Below are 22,724 nucleotides of genomic sequence, written 5' to 3' on the forward strand. Positions count from 1 at the left end.
TTGTCTTGTTTTGTAATTCATCAGGATGAAATAAAACAGATGACTGGTTTATGCAAATAACTAAATCTCCAGATTATATTACAAGATCTTGCTTTTATGAGATCATTCGAATCAGCAAATTATGTAGCAGTCTTTGAAAAAAAGTGTTTTGTGACGTTTTATATAGAGAAGCAAACACTAGAAATTGGTTTAAAGGGACTAACCCACACATTTTAGGCAAAAAATAATTTCTCTCAAAAATCCGTAAAAAGTGAGAACTCTGAAATTGACTAGTGGTACAGACTTATTGAAGATTTGTGCAAGGTATTTTTTATGTATATCCAAAAATATTGTACTGTAGTACACTTTTGAAATAACGCAGAAAATTTACCTTCTTTTTGCAAATTTTACCAACGTCTAAAATTTATTTTCACCCACTTTATCATTTTTAATTGTCATACATACATTCTATGCCAAACTTTGTGGAAATGAACATGTTGAAAAGTTTCACCCAAACTGTGGGCGAGTAGCTTTAAGAAAAACCTTATTACTTAAAGTCTGCAAAGTTATTAGATAAAAGCCTGGCTGCCTGATCTTAGTGTAACCTCTCCTTTTATCTTGACATATTTGATTTGAGATAAAATATATTTGAGTAATTGATAGTATAAAAGCATGAACCCTTATAAATGATTGTATCATATATGTATAACTGTACATTAAAACACCTAACACGAGATTAAAGATGTTTGCCTCATCAATCATTTTACACAGAGATTATGTCAGAACTGATTATTGTAGATCTTTTATGGGTTTTCATGATAAATTGAATTAAGTTTTCAAAGGTCAGCTTTTTAATACAAATAAATGACACCCTAATTCTGAGATGGTTGATTTGTTGTGTCTGTAGACCAAATGGTTTCTGATCAATAACTGTAGGATGACATTACACCAGTAGAGTCAGACTTCATAGGTGTGTATAAAAAGCCTTTAACATTATAATCATGAAAGGTGCACTATACACATCTGTTATAATATAGTAATAATGATAATAATAATAATATAATAGCTGATTGGCTGTAGCCATTAGATGCATCCTATTGTTTTGAGGTCAACATTATTTCAGATTTAAGTGAGTTACTCGAAGCAACGTTAAATTCTCAGCAAGGGAGGCTTCTACTGTGGTCAGGAGATGAGCCTTTCAAAAGGGCAAAATTAAAATATACTTAAGACTTTATATAACAATCCCAGTAATCTCTGACAAGCCATCATAGGTACATATGTGTTTTACAAATGGCTCTTTTCTGGTCATTTTAACCCTTACCCTGCTAAATTTCTATAATGAACTTGTCCATTTTTCAATTTAGACTGTACCATTAACTGTTTAAAGGGGTACTTACCAAAAAGATACTGACTGAATGGCGAACAGTGCAGATCATGATCATGATCTACACTGGTTGCAAAGACTGAATCAGTTGTGTCCAGCATGATAGGGGAATAGGAATATGTATTTTACTCAGAAGATTTTTTTTAGCTCACCTGAGCACGAAGTGCTCAAAGGTGAGCTTTAGTGATCACCCTGTGTCCGGCGTCCGTCGTCGTCCGTCGTCCGTCCGTCCGTCCGTCCGTCGTCAACAATTTGACTGTTAACACTCTAGAGGTCACATTTTTGGCCCAATCTTATGAAACTTGGTCAGAATGTTACCTCCCTAAAATCTTGGACGATCGATATGGTCATCTGGTTCAAAACTAGGTCACCAGGTCAAATCAAAGGAAAAGCTTGTTAACACTCTAAGGTCCAATTTTGACCCAATCTTAATGAAACTTGGCCAGAATGTTCCCTCCATAAAGTCTGACGAGTTCGATATTCGTCATCTGGGTCAAAAACTAGTCACCAGTCAAATCAAAGGAAAAGCTTGTTAACACTCTAGAGGTCACATTTTTGGCCCATTCTTAATGAAACTTGTCAGAATGTTACCCTCCATAAAATCTTGGATGAGTTCGATATTGGTCATCTGGGGTCAAAACTAGGTCACCAGGTCAAATCAAAGGAAAAGCTGTAACACTGTAGAGGCCGCATTTATGACTATATCTTCATGAAACTTGTCAGAATGTTAATATTGATGATCTTAAGGTCCAGTTTGAATCTGGTCATGTAGGATAAAACTAGGTCACCTGGTCAAATCAAAGAAAAGCTAGTTAACACTGTAGGCCACATTTATGACCATATCTTAAAGAACTTGGTCAGAATGTTTTCTTGATGCTCTTTAGGTCAAATTTAACCTGGTCAGCTCGTCAAAAACTAGGTCACTAGGTTAAATCAAAGGAAAAGCTTGTTAACACTGTAAGGCCACTTTAAGACTATATCTTCATGAAACTTAGTCAGAAATATTAACTTGATGATCTTAGGTCAGTTTGAATCTGGGTCATGTTGGGTCAAGAATTAGGTCATGGGGGCAAATCAAGAAAAGCTTGTTAACACCTAGAGGCCACATTTATGACTGTAACTTCATGAAACTTAGAATGTTAAACTTGATGATCTTTAGGTCAAGTTCAAATCTGGGTCATTTTGGGGTCAAAAACAGGTCACGGGGTCAAATCAAAAGAAAAGCTAGTTAACACTGTAGAGGCCACATTTATGAACATATCTTGATGAAACTTGGTCAGAATGTTAATCTTGATGATCTTTAGGTCAATAGGTCAGGTGAGCGATACAGGGCCTTCATGGCCCTCTTGTTTACTGCAAGAATGAACTCATATCAATCTTAAATTAAGAGTCCCAACTAAAACTTTCCTCTACCCTCAAAGGAAGGCATATAGCATTCACATTATTAATTAGTTTGTCTGTCAGCTATAACTTTTAAAGGATTTAAGGAATTCTGGTAAAACTGTACTCAAATGTTAAGGATGATAAGATTGTCAAGGTCAGAGGCAAAGGCATTCCACTTTAGGTGCCTTTGTCATTTACTTATGACATCTCTTGTTTTCAGTCTTTGCCATTGAAGCTGTTTATCATCCTTTATACAAACAGTATAAGTTTGACTCGCGTTAAAATATGAGAGATAAAAGGTTGCCAAAAATCTCAAAGCATTTTAACAAATATGAAAAAATTACTGAATGCTGAATCCTTAAAAATGTTTCAGACATTAAATGTTCATGAATATGGAGAAGTAAATGACCCATGGCCAATACTTGTCTAGATATTTCCACAAATTATCATTTTTTACTTCTCTCAAAAATTGAACCAATCAGAGGAAACTTAGAGCTGACAGTGAATTCCGGTCCACAATTCAGCATCTTTCAGTGTCAGACAGGATTTAATTTGCATCTTTATAGAAAATCTGTGCATTTAGTAATAATGAAGTGACGTAATCCTATTGCCTGAGTAATTCAGAGAGAAATTTCTGCATTTGTCTGATGAAAATAATACAGATTTTTTTCTCCATTGTGTTTGGAGAGTGAGTTATACCTATAGAACATGTTTGGAGACTTGTACCTGTCTATCTTTTTAGCTCATCTGATTTTTTGAAAAAAAATGATGAGTTATTGTCATCACTTGAGCGGTTGTCGGCGTCGGCGTCGGCGTCGGCGTTGCCTGGTTAAGTTTTATGTTTAGGTCAGCTTTTCTCCTAAACTATCAAAGCGATTGCTTTGAAACTTGGAATACTTGTTCACCATCATAAGGCTGAACCATGTATGCAAGAAACTTAATACTCCATTCTTGTTTTTTGCAGATTTATGCGCCCCTTGTTTGGACTTAGAAAAAATTCAAGATTATTCTTGGTTTTTTGTAAGTTTTATGTTTAGGTCAACTATTCTTCTCTCAATATAATCAAAGCTATTTGCTTTGAAACTTGGAATACTATTGTCACCCATCATAAGCAGTGACCTGTACATCAAGAAACATAACTCCATCTTGCTTTTTGCAAGATTTATGCCCCTTTTGACTTAGAAAATCAGATTTCTTGGTTTAGTTTTATGTTTAGGTCAGCTTTTTCCTAAACTATCAAAGCTATTGCTTTAAACTTGAATACTTGTTCACCATCATAAGCGACCCTGTATCAAGAAACATAACTCCATCTTGCTTTTTGCAAGATTTATGCCCCTTTTACTTAGAAATCAGTTTTCTTGGTTAAGTTTTATGTTTAGGTCACTTTTTCCTAAACTATCAAAGCTATTGCTTTAAAACTTGCAACCTTGTTCACCATCATAAGCTGACCCTGTATAGCAAGAAACATAACTCCATCTTGCTTTTTGCAAGATTTATGGCCCCTTTTGTACTTAGAAAATATCAGATTTCTTGGTTAAGTTTTATGTTTAGGTCAACTTTTCTCCTAAACTATCAAAGCTATTGCTTTGAAACTTGGAATTCTTGTTCACCATCATAAGCTGACCCTGTATAGCAAGAAACATAACTCCATCTTGCTTTTTGCAAGATTTATGGCCCCTTTTGTACTTAGAAAATATCAGATTTCTTGGTTAAGTTTTATGTTTAGGTCAACTTTTCTCCTAAACTATCAAAGCTATTGCTTTGAAACTTGGAATACTTGTTCACCATCATAAGCAGACCCTGTACATCAAGAAACATAACTCCATCTTGCTTTTTGCAAGATTTATTGCCCCTTTTGGACTTAGAAAATCAGTTTTCTTGGTTAAGTTTTATGTTTAGGTCAGCTTTTATCCTAAACTATCAAAGCTATTGCTTTAAAACTTGCAACACTTGTTCACCATCATAAGTTGACCCTGTACAGCAAGAAACATAACTCCATCCTGCTTTTTGCAAGATTTATGACCCCTTTTGGACTTAGAAAATATCAGATTTCTTGGTTAAGTTTTATGTTTTGGTCAACTTTTTCTCTTAAACTATCAAAGCTATGGCTTTGAAACTTGCAACACTTGTTGACCATCATAAGCTGACCCTGTACAGCAAACAACATAACTCCATCCTGCTTTTTGCAATAATTATTGCCCCTTTTGGACTTAGAAAATCATTTTCTTGGTTGAGTATTATGTTTAAGTCAACTTTTCTCATAAACTATCAAAGCTATTGCTTTAAAACTTGCAGCAGGTTTTCACCATCATAAGTGGACACTGAACATCAAGAAACATAACTCTATCCTGCTTTTTGCAAGAATGATGGCCCTTTTTAGACTTAGAAAATCATGGGTAGGACAATATTTCTATTACACAAAAAAAATCAGATGAGCGTCAGCACCCGCAAGGCGGTGCTCTTGTTTTTTATGTACGCCCATTTTGGAAAAACAGGACATATTATGTGTTGGCATGTGCATCTGTTTGTCCTTCTGTCGTAATATATGTTCTGAGCATAACTTTATGACCTTAAAGATATTGACTTTAAACTGATGGTGATGAGACAATGAACACTTGAACCAGCTCTGTAGGTCAATGGTCAAGGTCACAGATTGAGCTAAAAGATCAAAATTGGCCGTCATATTTCATGTCCAGAGCATTACTAAATAATAATGTAAAGTACTGACTTCAAACTTGGCTTGTAGGTAGGTGACGATGAGATGATATGCAGAGCACATGAACTGGATCAGTAGGTAAAAGGTTAAGGTCACAAATGAGCTCAAAGGTCAAATCTGTCTGTCGTATTTCATGTCCGGAACATAGCTTATTAACTATTCAAAGTATTTACTTCAAACTTGGGATGTAGGTAGGTGGTGATGAGACAATATGCATAGTGCTTGAACCAGGGTGATAGGTCAAAGGTCAAGGTCACAGCATGGTCAAATCTGCCCATCATATTTCATGTCAAGAGCATAACTTAAAAACTATTAAAGGTATTGGCTTGAAACTTGGAATATAGGCAGGTGGTGATGAGACAATGTGCAGACCGCAACAATCTACATTACAGGGCCCCTCAACCAACCATTAAATCCCTCCCCCTCCCCCATAAAAAAGTCATTCAGTTCCATGCCCTTGTTCCTGCCCCTTAGTATCCTGTCACCACCACTACACACACACACACAACCCCCCCCCCTTTTTTTTGTCAGAATATGGCGGTAAAAAGATAAAAATGACTTTGATATTAAGAAAACTACTGTCACTACACTAGGCGTAAACATTCTTGGTACAAACTTAATGCACCAGGCATTGAATGCTTTATTGGAGTTGTTGAAAGATGAACAAGAAATTCTATTTTATCAGTAAATTTATTGAAAATGTCAAGTATTTGATCCACTACATAATTCCTTTCTTCTTATTTTCTTAGGTTTGTGGATGGAGCCTCATACTTTGAAGCTGTAGCAGAGGCCCTAGAGAAGGCCAAAGAGGAAATTTTCATCACAGATTGGTGGTAGGTCTTTTCTTAATCTGAACTCTCTCCCCTCTCTTAAAGCATGCGTATCAAAAGTTGTCTCAGAATGTTAACTTAGTACACTTTAATTGTGTGTAACCATGTTTATTCAGCATTTGTAAATGTCTCAGCAAAACCAGCATTTTGACAATAAACATTTTACCCAGGCCTCTGCCTGAAAATAATGAACTCAGAGACACCTAGGGTCTACCTTAGCAATTTGAAATTAGTTTGAAAATTACCGTGATATCTATCTTGTGTTGGTTTAACTTATAATCATTTTTTATTTTGAAAAATTAACACATGCCCACTGGGAAAAATACATGAATGTAGAGTTACAAATCTTTAAATTTTCTTTAGGTTAAGTCCAGAAATCTATCTGAAGCGCTATGTAACAGACAGAGAGAAATGGAGACTGGATGAAATACTAGGCAGAAAGGCTGTAAGTTCTGTTTTATAAGACTTAGTGTGTCTGTAGAGAACGTTTTAAAACCTGATTTAATTTGCTTTATATGGACATTGAAGAACAAGCAATTAAATTTGCCGTATAAACAGACTTTGTTGATTGAACTTTGATTTTGGTTTAATTCACATGGACATATATGAGGACAATAAAGCAGTGTGGGTGGCCAGGTGGTCTAGTGGTAACATGCTTGACTGTCAATCCAGAGGTCCAGGTTTGAATCCCGGTCCAGTCACAAAAAAAGTTCTGAGATGCTCTTGATTGTCTCCCACCCGTCTGAGGCCTGTACTGGTTCTCCCCAGGAAAGAGGGCTTCATGTGTATTGGTACTATAAGCTGAGCATGTTAAGAACCTGGATATCAGTTCACAAACATCTAGGCTAAGTTCTGTATCTAAAATAAGATTTCTCTCTGTTATGAGGGCTTTCTCTTGCTCTGTCCCAGTGGTCAGATTGCACAGTGTCTGTACTGGTAGAGGATGAATTTGATTCTGTGAGTGGCTATTGTATGAAAAGTACCTTTGAATGTGCTTATCATGATCTGGTATGATAATGCTCAAGTCACTATGGTTGAAATGACAGATAATTGACCTTGCTCAGTTATAACAGCCTGCTGAAAATTGTATGAACCCTATTTATCTAGTTGCTTGCTACATGTTAATCTAGAAATTTTAAAACAATGTTGAGGTTTTACATGTACGTCATATACAACAAAACAGTTAAAATTACATTGTTTACTGAAACATAGTATGAAATCGTACAAGTATGAACATTTATAAAATGCTAAAACTTATTTTTTGTTGTATTTTTGTAAAACTGGCACATATTTTACTGCAACTTCGAATGTTGCTACCATTTACATAAGAAATCGCTGCAAAGTTTCAGCAATGTGGACTTATCAAGAGCAAAGTTATTAAGAATAATATGTTTAATACCAAGTCTGAATTGTAGACTCAGACCTTTGATGAATATAGCCCTGGATTTTCCCTAGATTATCTGCGCAGCCTGGTCAGGATCCACGCTGTTCGCTTTCAAAGCCTATTGTAATTAGAGAAACTGTTAGCGAACAGCATGGATCCTGGCCAGACTGCACAGATGTGCAGGCTGGTCTGGATCCATGCTGGTCGCAAAGCCACTATGTTGGTTTTCCCATGGCACGGCTCAAATGATATTATTAATGTTGTATTTCAGAACGAAGGTGTGAAGGTGTTTGTGATACTCTACAAGGAACTGGAAATGGCTTTAACCATCAACAGTCACTACAGTAAACATGCTCTCATGAACAAATCACCCAATATCAAAGTAAGGCTACTCTATGTCTGTTTACTCGCAGTTTGCTTTCTTTTGTAGTTAAAAACCTGAACCATGTTTACTTTCTATACTGGACTGGTCCATCATTCAATTTGGGCAGTACCATTTGTTATTCAAGGGGTGTTCTCTGAAAATTTAATGATTGAATTGCGACTAGTGCAGACCAAGATCAGCCTGCATGGATGTGCAGGCTGATCTTGGTCTGCACTGGTCGCAAAGTCAGTTCTCATTCCTTTGTACAGTCATAAAGGTTAGGCGGTGAATTACTGACATAACATAGAAATCAATTTTAATTGCCTCCAGCTACATATTTTAAGTATGACGTATTGGCTACCTGTATTTTTACCAAACTTTGTTGCAGCATATCTTTCAAAGATAGCAGAGGACATCAAACTTTGAATGTACGAGAATCTATACTTGACAGGTGTAATCCTCATTGCAACTGGAGCTGACCTTTCATACCTTATTTATGTTTGAACATATTAGATTGAAAAGTCTTTTTATAGGCCCGAAGGGACATATTATGTTATACCCCCGGTGTCCGTCTGTCCGTCCATTAGTTAGCAATTTCGTGTCTGCTCTGTAACTCTTGAACCCTTTGAAGGATTTCAAAGAAACTTAACACAAATGTTCACCACACTGAGACGACGTGCAGAGCGCATGTTTCAGATGACACGCTTCAAGGTCAAGGTCACACTTAGGGGTCAAAGGTCATATCAGTTTGTTTCATGTCCGCTTTGCCTGAAGGATTTCAAAGAAACTTGGCACAAATGTCCATACTGAGAAGATATGCAGAGCTCATGTTTCGGATGACTCACTTCAAGGTCAATGTCACACTTAGGGGTCAAAGGTCATATATGACTTTGCTTTGTGTATATTGCTCTACATTGCAGTGCTCTTGTTTTTATTTAGCAGATCCCTTTTTTGTTCACTTACGATAAATTTTTTATGCCCCCACTTTTGGGGGGGTGGGGGGCATATAGATTTGCCCTTGTTCGTCCATCCGTCCTTCCATCTGTCCGTCTGTCCTTCCGAGAATGTTGTGTCGCGCCTAGCTCCAAAAGTATTTGACGTAGAGTCACAAAACTTTACAGGAATGTTGGTCAGCATGTGTAGTTGTGCACCTGGGGTTTCGCTTCTGGATTCATTCAGTCATGTAGGAGTTATGGCCCCTGACTTTGTAAAAATTGGTCATTTTAGTGTTGTGTCGCCCCTAGCTCCAAAAGTATTTGACGTAGAGTCACAAAACTTTACACGAATGTTGGTCAGCATGTGTAGTTGTGCACCTGGGGTTTCACGTCTGGATTCATCCAGTCATGTAGGAGTTATGGCCACTGACGTAGTAAAAAATTGGTCATTTTAATGTTGTGTTGCGCGTAGCTCCAAAAGTATTTGCCCTAGAGTCACCAAAGTTTACAGGAATGTTGGTCAGCATGTGCAGTTGTGCACCTGGGGTTTCGCATCCGGATTAATTCAGTCGTGTAGGAGTTATGGCCCCTGACTTAGTAAAAAATTGGTCATTTTAATGTTGTGTTGTGCGTAGCTCCAAAAGTATTTGACCTGGAGTCACCAAAGTTTACAGGAATGTTGGTCAGCATGTGCAGTTGTGCACCTGAGGTTTTGCGTCCGGATTCATTCAGTATTGTAGGAGTTATGGCCGAGACCACTTTTCTGTGGTACAACATGGATGGTACCTCCAATTTTTAGGTGTATTTTGACATACCTATACCTGGTAAGCAATTTTTTTGTGGACTTGGAATTTTTTTCTGAATTTCTTCTCTTTTGTTCCTGTCCTTTGGGCTTCAACAGTCAAGTTTTTTAAAGTTTGCTCCCATCCTCTGATGTAACCCTTTGGGCGTATATTGCCCCGCTTGGCGGAGCTCTTGTTCTATTTAGGTAAAATATGTACAATTTTCATAATGTATACAGGTAAATACAATATACAATTATGTACAAACAAATAGATGTGATGTAAGCAGAGGGATATGAACATTTTACTGTTACTATAGTGAAAGAAGCTCTTCAGAATCCCTCCCCACAGTCTAAATCCTGTCCTCTTGTTTCTTTTGAACTCGGCCTATTTTTAGGTCAAAGTCCCACAACTTTAACATGTATTTTGGCCAAATTATGCCCCCTTTTGGACTTAGAAAATCCTGTGTCTGTCTGTCTGTCACAAATCTTGTCCGCACTTTAAGTAGAACATTTCTCATCCGATCTTCACCAAACTTAAACAAAATGTGTTTGCCAATAAGTCCTCAGCTAAGTTCAATAACTAGCCAAATCGGCCCAGGCACTTCAGAATTATGGCCCTTGAATTACCTAAAATACTGATGCCAGTGATACAGGTCTTGGTTCATGGTTGACTCAGATACATAATGGAGAAGAAATGCCAATCAAGATATGTAGTAATGCGCAAAAAGTAAAAAATGGCTCATACATTTCAGGTAATACGACATCCAGACCATGTTGCTGGTAGTAACCGTGTGTTGCTATGGGCGCATCATGAGAAGGTTGTATGTATAGACCAGAAAACAGCATTTCTTGGTGGATTTGATCTCTGTTATGGGAGATGGGATGATGATCTCCATAGGTAAACTTGTAAAACTTGCATACCAAATGTTCTGTTAAGTAGTTTGATTTGTACTTAGATGCATTGCTAAAATATCGGGGCACGAAGTTTTACACACAAGACATTACAATAGCAGAAAAACAATTTGAAAAATTTTGTCAGTTCTTAGATTTTTTTCAGGATTGGTCCTGACTGCAGCCTTTTTATTGCCAAAATTTCACTATATAACTCTGTTTAGAAAAGTAGATTTCAGGCTCCGAAAACTTAATTTTCAGGCTTTTGATTTTAAACTGAATCAAAGACCTGGTAGTAAGTTGTTAATCATGTTAATATTTATCAACCACTTTAACTTAAGAGTTGTCTGTTAATTTATTTTTTTATTTTTTTTATATTTATTGATACAGAATGACAGATTTGGGATCTGTGGTGTATGACTCTGACAAATCTGCTGATAACACATTGCCGTTTCCCACTCATAATGGATCAGTCCAAAGTAACAGACCTAGTAATAGAAGGAATAAGTCTAGGCATCGACCCCCTAGTCCAATAATGGAGTCTCCTGAAAACAATATGGCTGACAGTGGAATTGATGAAAGTGCCAGCAACCACAGATTAGAAAGTAATGTGGCTGGTTCTCAGCCTGTAGATGAAAGTGCTGGTGATACACATATGAAAAAATCTGATAAATCTGTGATAGATAATGAAAATTCTCGCAATTCATTAACTTCTGAGCATGATTTTGGATCTAACGATGTTTTAGCTGACAATGATAGTCTTGAAAGTGATAATAAAGTTGGACTTACAAATGTGGTAGCTGATGTTACTGTTCATGCAGGTGATCAAGACACAAAATCATCAGATAATGAAGCCGCTCAAAAATTACGCTTCAGTGATCTTGCATTACAAATGTATAACAAAGTTCATCAACAAAAGGTTGCTAATGCAAATGGTGATCTGAAATCAGCTGATGGCACTGAAAATACACAAACATCGGAAAGTAAAAATGTGGAAACAAACAAGGAAGGTGAAGAAGATTCTCATCCAGTTGATGTGGAAAATATTGATTTTATTGACAGTTCTGTATCAAGGAATTTAGATTCTCAAAATAAACCTGATTACGTAGTAGTGGACAGTTCTGGCTCTCTTGCTCAAGCTAGTGGTGACATTGCTGATGACAGTGTTTGCTCAAATGGTAAAAATGTATCTGAAGAACATGTACATTCAAGTGTCTTAAAGGTAGCAAATAATGGTGCTAAACAAACAGATCTGAACAGAAATCAGACAAAAGGCTCAGTGAGATTTAAGGATGAGGGAGGGGGTGATATTCAAGAAGAAATGATTGTTCCAGTACGTACACAGCCTGTAGAAGGATCACCACCAGGAAAGAAGGATGCAGCAATGAAGCGGGAAACATGGGCTTCACGAAAATTGAAGAAAACTTTTCGTTTGAAGGATAAAGAGAAATATGAAGTTGAAGATCATCCAGATGGGAAAGGTAAATTTTTGATGATAAGCTGTGTAAGATACAAGTTTGAAATATGCAAGATATAAACAGAACAAATACTGAAATGAATATAATTTTCACAGACTTTTTATGAAAGTTTTTATTCAAGATCGATTTTATATATGTCATTTTCTTTGTCATTATGTGTGCCCACCTTGCCTGCTTGGAAGGTGGAGTACAGGATAGTAGATGGAGATGTCATGAGTTCAATCCTCGAGCAAGTTGATTATCTCCATGATGATTTTGCAAAAGACATCAAGTCTTCCACTTTTGAATCTCATGTTACTTTGGGAGGACAGGTCATTACTGGTAAAGAATCCAGAAATACTGGTTAGGTTAACAGACCACCATTTAGTAACAAATAATGTTTAAAACCAAAATTGTATTATCATTCTGTATATGTAGATTATAGCTATTAGAAACTTCTGTTTATTCTTAAAACTTACGAAAAAATTTTCTTTTCCTGAATGGAAAAGAACAACTTTTAAGTGATACTAGCATGTGTATACAATATTTTGATTGATTATATATTTTGAATAGCATCTGGTCTGTCAAAATTTTCAACAAAATATTATGTTTTATTGATAATCCGCTTCTTAACTTAAATGACTTCTGCTTTTACCTTGCTACTTACAAAATTTATTACATAACAAAATATACATAATAAAATCTCAATCTGTTGTTTAAATAGTAGACAGAAGTGACAGTGATGAGGAGGGTTCATCACATGGTGGAAAGTTCCGTAGCAGATGGAAGATGGTGCTCAACATAAAGAAGCTTGAACACGGTGGTAAGACGTCAGAGGATGAGGAGACTGTACCACCAGAGAGTCCATTCAGTAAGAACATGACTGCCACTCCACACCAGTCCTTGTCTAATAGACTTGTAAGTTTTATAGCTTACCATTGCACAAAGTGATGAAGATGAGCTATAGTGACACTCATAGTCTGACATTGTCAAAAATTTCTTCAAGCAACTTTCTTCAAAGAAATCCATTCCATGTAGAACCCTGGTAGCCATGGCAATGGGATTAAAAAACACCTAAATTCATATCACACTATTGATCCTTGGATGACTCCCTACCAAGATTGTTCAAATTATTTTGATTAATAAAAAATCCATGGCCAACATTGTTTGTGGTCACTTGGCAGAACTCTAGTTGCCATATCAGCTGAAAAGAAAAACATGACAAATGTTGTCTGAAACTGCTAATTCAGTACTTAAATAATGTCACAGAAATGTTTCATGAGTAACTTATAATCTACTGTTCAGATATTTCTGTTTTGTCAAAAAACATGACTGCCAAAGGGCATGGTCTATTTCCCTATTTATATATAGTGAAAACTTAAAAAAAATCTTCCAGTTAGAAACTTTTTCTCTATTTTAAAATAGTTTCACACAAATGATCCTTTGGTGACCCTCCACCAAGATTTGCAAACTATTCTGATTTGTCAGAATACATGGCTGCCAGATGAAGTGGTAATTTTCTTCAATATGTATAAAGTTGAAACTTAAAAACTCTTCTTACCAGAAATGAGTTGCCAAATTTCAAAATGATTTCATACAGATGATTCCTTAGTGATTCAAATTTTACTACTTTGCAAAAAATATTGTCTCCAGAGCTAAAAATAGAAAAGTCTTCAAGCAATATCTCCTCCTAAACTGTTGTTCAGATTTTAAGATAATTTCTAAGAAATATTTCTTAACTGACTTTCTACTGAAAGTACTCAAAGAACTCCAGTTTATCAAAAACATGGCTAGTAGTGTGCAAGGTCACTTTTCCAATATGATTATAATATAGAGGAAACTTTAAAAATCCACTTGCTACAAACAGCTTGCCCAATTTCAAAATGATTTTACACAAATGAACCTGGTTGACGCTATACAAACAGTGTTCAAATTATACGGATTTGTTAGAAAAATGAATGTCAGAGGGTGTGGTTTCTTCCCCCAGTATGTATGTAGTGGAAACTTGGCAAATTTTCTTGCCCAATATTGAAATCAATACACACAAATGTTCCTTGGATGACACTTCACCAAAAATATCATATTATTCTGATAAGGCACAAAACATGGCTGCCAGAGCTAAAAAGTAGGAAAACCTTCAAACAATATTATATATCATAATATTGTTAAATCTATTATTATGGCAAACAAACATGACTGCAAGGGGTCATAGTAAATTTTCCCTATATATTTGTATAGTGGGAAAAAATCTTATCAGAAGCTGCAGGCCCAATTTTGAAATAATGTCACAGGAACTTTTTTTTTTTTGATGACCCTCTATGTTAGAAGGTAGATGCAGAGAGCAACATACAGAATATAGAGGGCATTTTATTTTGTTGTTACATCTAAAAACATTGTTGCTGTAGCAACAAATAGATCAAATTTCTATGTTTATGTAATGCATACCACTTAATGTTTAAAACACCGTCCAGTAGGAGTCTTTTAATACAAGGTAATAGACATTTTCTTATTAAATCTAAGTTTTCATGAAGTGTACATAAGGTTTACATTTAATTTAATTTTGAATGAAATATTTATGGGGGCATAATAAAAATGTACAAAAAATATATTTCAGCTTAATCCATTTCGGAACCAGCGTCAGGATAGTGATGATGATGACAATCTCTACTATAGTCTGTATCCATGGAAACGCTTGTTCCGGCGTAACGATGAAAACTCTTCAGTTCAGGTGAAGTCTGTGATGAAGACGTCAGTAGCAGACGACTATGAGGGGCTTGAAGGTTCATCAAAACTTTGGATTGGGAAAGATTATATCAACTTTATACATAAAGATCCTGTTGATGTACATAATCCATTCGAAGGTAAATATGCATTAGTCTTGTGGGTATGACTACAGAAATTAGCTAGAAATAGCTACTGACCAATTTTGTCATACTATCTTGATGTTTAATCCTTCGCTGAAGGTGGAGACATATAGATTTAGTGTTGTCCATCCAGCTGTTCATCCGTCCTTGAGTGCATCATTCTGTGAGTTGGCGCATCTGTCCATCTGAAATTAAAAATGTTTATTATTCAAAAAGTATTTTAGCTAGAATCACCAAACCTCTCATGATTATTGATTAGCACATGACCTTTATCCCCTTGATTAAAGCAGTTTTTATGCCCCCGAAGGGAGGCATATAGTTTTTGAACCGTCTGTCAGTCTGTCGGTCTGTCCGCAATTTTCGTGTCCGGTCCATATCTTTGTCATCCATGGATGGATTTTCAAATAACTTGGCATGAATGTGTACCACAGTAAGATGATGTGTTGCGCGCAAGACCCAGGTCCGTAGCTCAAAGGTCAAGGTCACACTTAGATGTTAAAGGTCATTTTTCATGATAGTGCATTCGTGTCCGGTCCATATCTTTGTCATCCATGGATGGATTTTCAAATAACTTGGCATGAATGTGTACCACAGTAAGACAACGTGTTGCGCGCAAGACCCAGGTCCATAGCTCAAAGGTCAAGGTCACACTTAGACGTTAAAGGTCATTTTTCATGATAGTGCATTCGTGTCCGGTCCATATCTTTGTCATCCATTGATGGATTTTCAAATAACTTGGCATGAATGTGTACCACAGTAAGACGACATGTCGCGTGCAAGACCCAGGTCCGTAGCTCAAAGGTCAAGGTCACACTTAGACGTTAAAGGTCATATTTCATGATAGTGCATTGATGGGCGTGTCCGGTCCATATCTTTGTCATTCATGCATGGATTTTAGAATTGTTGGGCATGAATGTGTACCACAGTAAGACGACGTGTCACGCACAAGACCCAGGTCCGTAGGTCAAAGGTCCTAAACTCTAACATCGGCCATAACTATTCATTCAAAGTGGCATCGGGGGCATGTGTCATCCTATGGAGACAGCTCTTGTTCCTTTTGAATTGGTAAGAAGTAGGGATATTTGACTGTAAGTAACCTATTGATGGATCTTCAAAAAACTTTACTCAAATGTAGATCACTATAGAGTGGTGATGCACTTGCAACTTCTGTCAGGATCATTTAAGTAACTTCAGAGGTTAATTGTTTCACAATCCATAAATTCCTATATAACAAAGTAATCTGTAGATGTATCTTCATGAAATTTAAAACAAATACAGATCACTATAGGGTAGTAGTGAGTGCACATCTTTCATCAGGATATCTTAAGTAACTGCCCTTTAATTATGCCCCCCTTCGAAGAAGGAGGGGTATATTGTTTTGCAGATGTCGGTCGGTCGGTCTGTCGGTCGGTCGGTCGGTCGGAATGTAGGCCAATCCGTTTCCGGATGACAACTCAAAAACGCTTGGGCCTAGGATCATGAAAGTTGATAGGGAGGTTGGTCATCACCAGCAGATGACCCCTATTGATTTTGAGGTCTGTATGTCAAAGGTCAAGGTCACAGTGACCCTGAATAGTAAAACGGTTTCCGGATGATAACTCAAGAACACTTGAGCCTAGGATCATGAAAGTTGATAGGGAGGTTGGTAATGACCAGCAGATGACCCCTATTGATTTTGAAGTCAGTATGTTAAAGGTCAAGGTCACAGTGACCCTGCACAGTAAAATGGTTTCCGGATGATAACTCAAGAACGCTTAGGCCTAGTGTCACGAAAGTTGATAGGGAGGTTGGTCATCACCAGCAGATGACTCCTATAGATTTTTAGGTCAGTATGTCAAAGGTCAAGGTCACAGTGACCAGGAACAGTAAAATGGTTTCCAGGCAATAACTCTAGAACACTTGGGCCTAGTGTCAGGAAAATTGATAGTTAGGTTGGCTATGACCAGCAGATGACCCCTATTGATTTTGAGGTCATTAGGTCAAAGGTCAAGGTCACATTGGCCAGGAACAGTTAAAACGGTTTCTGATCTTCTTGTCCAAAACCATAGGGCCTAGGGCTTTGATATTTGGTATGTAGCAACATCTAGTGGTCCTCTACCAAGATTGTTCAGATTATTTCCCTGGGGTTAAATATGGCCCCTGCCCGGGGGTCACATGGTTTATATAGACTTATATAGGAAAAAACTTTGAAAAACCTCTTGTCCAAAACCACAGGGCAGCCCTAGGGCTTTGATATTTTGTATATGACATCATCTAGTGGTCCTCTACTAAGATTGTTCAAATTGTTCCCCTAGGGTCAAATATGGCTCCGCCCTGGGGGTCACATGGTTTACATAGACTTATATTGGAAAAAAGTTTGAAAATCTTCTTGTCCAAACCACAAAGACTATGGCTTTGATATTTTGTAATGTAGCATCATTTAGTGGTTCTCTACCAAGTTTTGTTCAAATTATCCCTCTAGGGTCAAATATGGTCCCGCCCCAGGGGTCATATGGTTCATATAGACTTATATAGGGAAAAACTTAGAACCTTCATGTCCATAAATTGCATCATTCAAATTTGGACCACATGTATAGTTTTGAGTGGCAAGGTGAACCTTGACATGAGTTGACCTTGATCTTGACCTAGTGACCTACTTTCACATTTATGTAGCTACAGCCTTCAAATTTGGACCACATGCATAGGTTTGTGTACCGAAAAAAACTTTGACCTTGTTATTGACCTAGTGACCTTCTTCCACATTTTTGATGGTACAGACTTCAAATTTTGACCACATGCATAGTTTTGTGTTCCGAAATAAAATTTGACCTTGATTTTGACCTAGTGACCTACTTTCACATTTCTCAAGCTACAGCCTTCAAATTTGAACCACATGCGTAGTTTTGTGTACCATAATGAACTTTGATCTTGAGATTGACATAGTGACCTACTTTCACATTTCTCAAGCTACAGGCTTCAAATTTGGACTGCATGCATATTTTTGTGTTCTGAATTGAAATTTGACATTGGTTTTTACCTGTTACCTATTTCTCAAGCTACAGCCTTCAAATTTGAAGCACTTGCATATTTCTGTCTACCGAAATGAACTTTGACCTTGAAATTGATCTAGTGACCTGCTTTCACATTTCTCAAGCCACAGCTTTCAAATTTGGACCACATACACATTGTTTTGTACGGAAATTAAATTTAACATTGATTTTGACCTTGTGCTGGTCTTGAAATTTGGAACATTCAAAAATGGCTCAGCGGATGGCACCAAGATCACTCTGTAATCTCTTGTTAGGTTAATAGGTTAAAGGTCAATGTCAGATTAAACCAGAATGGTAGAACTTTTGTTTACAGTGAGCATATAATTTCTGTTCCTTGTACAATTACTGAATGCATCAAGGGGCATTTCGTGTTCGACGAGCTCTTGTTTTTATATCTTTTAAAACACAGTCCCCTATTTCTCAAAACAGCTTATTATGGGAGATTTAAATTCACTGAATTTGTTTGTTAAATCTTTCATGATATTTATTATAAATTTAGTTTCTACAATTTTTTTATGCCTTTTAAGTCCTTACTGTAGAATATTAAGAAATCAGTAAGTTGTGTTTCTAGTATGTGACAGAAATAACATTTTTATCTGCATTTTATAGACTTTATAGAACGAGACAAAACTCCCAGAATGCCATGGCATGATATTGGAGCAGTGGTGTATGGGAAGGCTGCTAGAGATGTTTCAAGGCATTTTATACAGAGGTGGAACTTCTGCAAAGTATGTGTTGATATGGTTTGAACTAAATACTTCAGCTCTGCAACTGATAATTCGCTGTTGCGTAATATATATCCCTCTGGATTTTATATCAGGCTAAAACTGAATCATCTATAATGATTTTATTTTAACCAAACTTGCACACAACTTGTATCATCATAAGGTCAAGGTTCCTTTCTTGAACTGGCCAGATCCCATTATGGGTTCCAGAGTTATGGCCCCTGAAAGGGCCAAAATTAGCTATTTTGACCTTGTCTGCACAATAGCAGCTTTATTTATGATTTGATTTTTACCAAACTGGCACATAACTTGTATCACCATAAGATCTTGGTTCCTTTCTTGAACTGGCCAGATTCCTTAATGGGTTCCAGAGTTATAGCCCCTGAAAGGGCCAGAATTAGCTATTTTGACCTTGTCTGCACAATAGCAGCTTCATTTATGATTTTATTTTAACCAAACTGGCACACAACTTGTATCACCATAAGATCTCGGTTCCTTTCTTGAACTGGCGAGATTCCATTATGGGTACCAGAGTGATGGCCCCTGAAAGGGCCAGAATTAGCTATTTTGACATTGTCTGTACAATAGCAGCTTCATTTATGATTTAAATTCAATCAAACTTGCACAAAAATTGTGTCACCATAAGATCTCGGTTCCTTTCTTGAACCGGCCAGATCCCATATTGGGTTCCAGAGTTATGGCCCCTGAAAGGGCCAAAATCAGCTATTTTGACCTTGTCTGCACAATAGCAGCTTCATTTATGATTTGATTTTAACCAAACTTGCACACAACTTGTATCACCACAAGATCTCGGTTCCTTTGTTCAACTGGCCAGATTCCATCATGGGTTCCAGAGTTATGGCCCCTTAAAGGTCCAAAATTGGCTATTTTGGCTTTTTCAGCCATATAGAGACTTCATTTATGGTTTTATTTGATACAAACTTCCAAAATATCTTCAACAACAATAAATCTTGGATTCCATGACAAATTAGATCCAAATTGTAGGTTCCAGAGTTATTTTATATCTGATTACCTCCCCTGATTGGAATCAAAATGGATTTATATCAGTAAGTACTTACAAGACTTATTTGAAATTTCATTATTGTTATTAGTTGGACTGAGACAATCAGGGTAGATAGCTATGGACTGATTTTATGTCAAATTACCTCCCTTTATTTCAAACTAAAATTGTTATATCTCCATAACTACTGAAGATACTGATCTGAAATTTCATTTCTGTCAGCAGATTTATTTGGCAGATCCTTCTTTTGTCCACTTATAATATTTTTTTTTAATTACTTCCCTTTGACATTATATAAATAGCTTATTTTTAGTAACTTTTTTATTATTGGCTGTAGGGAAAACATGAGACCAGTTTTCTATGGTACAACGTGGATGGTACCTCCAATTTTTAGGTGTATTTTAACATATCTAAACCTTGTAAGATTTTTTTCCTTTTTGGTTAATTTTCTTCCCTTTGTTGTTCCTGTCCTTTGGGCTTAGATATTTTTTCTGAGGACCTTCTTGTCCTCAAGTGCAATGATAACAGGTGAGCGATATAGGGCCATCATGGCCCTCTTGTCTTTTAGAGGCATTGACATGTACTCTTTAATGAATATGAGGAAAAAAACATCTAGCTAGAGGTAGTTTTAAGTTTGGAATGTCAGATTGAAGAATGAAAGTTCAAGAGCATCTTTAAAAAATTTTAAATGTCTGTCAAATTCATGCATACATTCAAACCTGTCAGTAAAGTCCACTTGTGGTTGTGGAACAAGGTGTCTATAATGAGAATTTGAACCACTACCCTATCCTTGCATGATTGAAAGAGGCAACTAACAGGGCTTGAACACTGGTTTTCCTGTATCTGTGATTCCAGCAGATATACAAGATCTGATTCCATACCTCATACTTTTGTTTTGATGTAAATGAAAAGGAAACTAAAAATGTACTGTATTAGTGTACTGTAAAACCCAAATCAACAGTTAAGTTCACCTTTGGAAAATGAAAAATGTGGTCTTTCAGCATGAGTAAATTTACACTATTTATGGATAATGGGATTCGAAAATAGTGACCTTTATGGGCAGGTTTTATATTAATGGTCTTTATTTGTAGGTGGTCTGTAACACAGGTTTTACTGCATTTTATGTTTCAGACTGAAAAGTTCAAGACAAAGAAAGAATTTCCTATTCTTATGCCAAAGTCTTACACTAAATGTGAAGTATCACCAGCTATAAAGGATATCACATATGGAGTAACCACACAGGTATCTGTTTTACATATTTCTTTCTTTGTATTACCATATATACTTAAAATGTTTATAGTATAACTTTTAACAACTCATATTGATCTTTCTATAAGAAGAAAAAGTGGTGACAAATTATTTTAAGAAAGAAGTTTTACTTAATTATTATCGCCCTTACACAGAGTTATTTACATGTCATATGTGATTTATTTACCTTTGAAAATGTTGCACTTACACTAACGGTATGCAAGAAAAATAATCTTAACATGTTGGGCTTTATTTCCCCAACCCTTGAGATAATACAGATAAGAAACTTTGCTTACGCACAATTTTTCATTTTAAATTGGGACAACTCTGTCATACACAAGCAGGTGTGTATATATCAACAGTGTAAGCAGTTAGAGATATTCATTCCACCATTAACTTTTATCCATCGAAAGGAGAATTATTTTGATATTGCCTGTCCATTTGTTAACTATTCTTGTCTTCAAAGTTTTTTCATGACTTGATTTGTTTGTGTGTAGTCAAGCATTGTATATTCTGTTATAAATAATGGTTGAATTCATGTGCTGGTGAGAGGTTATGTGAAAATTGTAACATCAAATTGCAGCATGAGATGAAGCCTGCCCACGTAGCTCAATAGGGAGAGCACAGATGTATGGATTGGTGGCAGTGATTTCGATCCCCGGGTGGGGGGTATATTCTCCGTAACGATTTGATAAATGACATTGTGTCTGATATCATTCACCCTCCACCTCTGATTCATGTGGGGAAGTTGGCAGTTACTTGCAGAGAACAGGTTTGTACTGGTACAGAATCCAGGAACACTGGTTAGGTTAACTGCCTGTCGTTAAATAACTGAAATACTGTTGAAAAATGGTGTTAAACAAACAAAAGCAGCATGAGATTGGGCTCATTGATACTGCGATGTATGAAGTTCAACAAAGTTTCAGTGAGCTTGTAAGAATGGAAATAAACAAAGCTTTCTTGTGCTTAATTGTCTGATTTACAACATTTCATCATGTAGATGCTTGGATATTGTACGCTTATGGAGTATGCCCTCATTCAGATCCAACACATCTGAACTATGAACCGTCAACATGAAGAACTTGATTATTTGATAAATTTAGCCAGTTATTGATATGATAATACATAGTATGTCTATTTTTATTTGTCTAAATTGTTTGTTATTCTTTTAAATGTTTTCCCATACTGTCCTACTGGTATATCAATTGAAATCATTCTATATTTGCTTACAGATTTTGCGAAGTATCTGTGGTTGGTCTGGAGGTATCAAAAAGACTGAGAAATCTATACATTCAGCATATATAGACTGTATAAAGAGATCAAAACATTACATCTACATTGAGGTTTGTATCCTGTCTCAAACTTCCAGTCTTGATTAAACAACATATAATACACTTAAAATATGGCAACACGGTATCATTGTTAACATAAACATGTTTGTGTGTATAAGCAGTATCATGTGTTAGGTTTAAAATACTACACACTAAAAATGTACAATTAAAAACAGAATGAATTTGTAATGGCACTAAAATTCCACAAATGAACATTAGTACATGTGGTATTAAGTTATGACTACAGATATACTAGTATATACAGTTAGTTCATATACTTAAACATGTTGAATATATTTGATGAAGAATTTCAAGATTTAAAGATACGCATTGCCCATATTATCTTTAGATACTTATTTCCAACGGTAAACTTAATCAGACGTTTTGAATTAAGGTTAT

General features: G+C 36.3%; 1 protein-coding gene across 1 annotated transcript in view; it reads left to right on the plus strand.

Annotated features, from left to right (window-relative positions):
- The window catches only part of LOC123552912 (phospholipase D1-like), an 88,512-nt gene that overhangs the window by 53,022 nt on the left and 12,766 nt on the right, over nt 1–22,724 (plus strand). Inside the window, exons 9-18 of the mRNA XM_053541449.1 lie at nt 6,212–6,295; nt 6,656–6,737; nt 7,948–8,058; nt 10,512–10,657; nt 11,041–12,131; nt 12,832–13,025; nt 14,722–14,968; nt 18,610–18,728; nt 20,878–20,988; nt 22,227–22,337. Coding sequence (XP_053397424.1) covers nt 6,212–6,295; nt 6,656–6,737; nt 7,948–8,058; nt 10,512–10,657; nt 11,041–12,131; nt 12,832–13,025; nt 14,722–14,968; nt 18,610–18,728; nt 20,878–20,988; nt 22,227–22,337 — 2,296 coding nt within the window. The remainder of the gene's footprint in view (nt 1–6,211; nt 6,296–6,655; nt 6,738–7,947; nt 8,059–10,511; nt 10,658–11,040; nt 12,132–12,831; nt 13,026–14,721; nt 14,969–18,609; nt 18,729–20,877; nt 20,989–22,226; nt 22,338–22,724) is intronic.

Source organism: Mercenaria mercenaria, chromosome 4 (assembly GCF_021730395.1).
Source record: "Mercenaria mercenaria strain notata chromosome 4, MADL_Memer_1, whole genome shotgun sequence".
Lineage (NCBI taxonomy): Eukaryota > Metazoa > Mollusca > Bivalvia > Venerida > Veneridae > Mercenaria > Mercenaria mercenaria.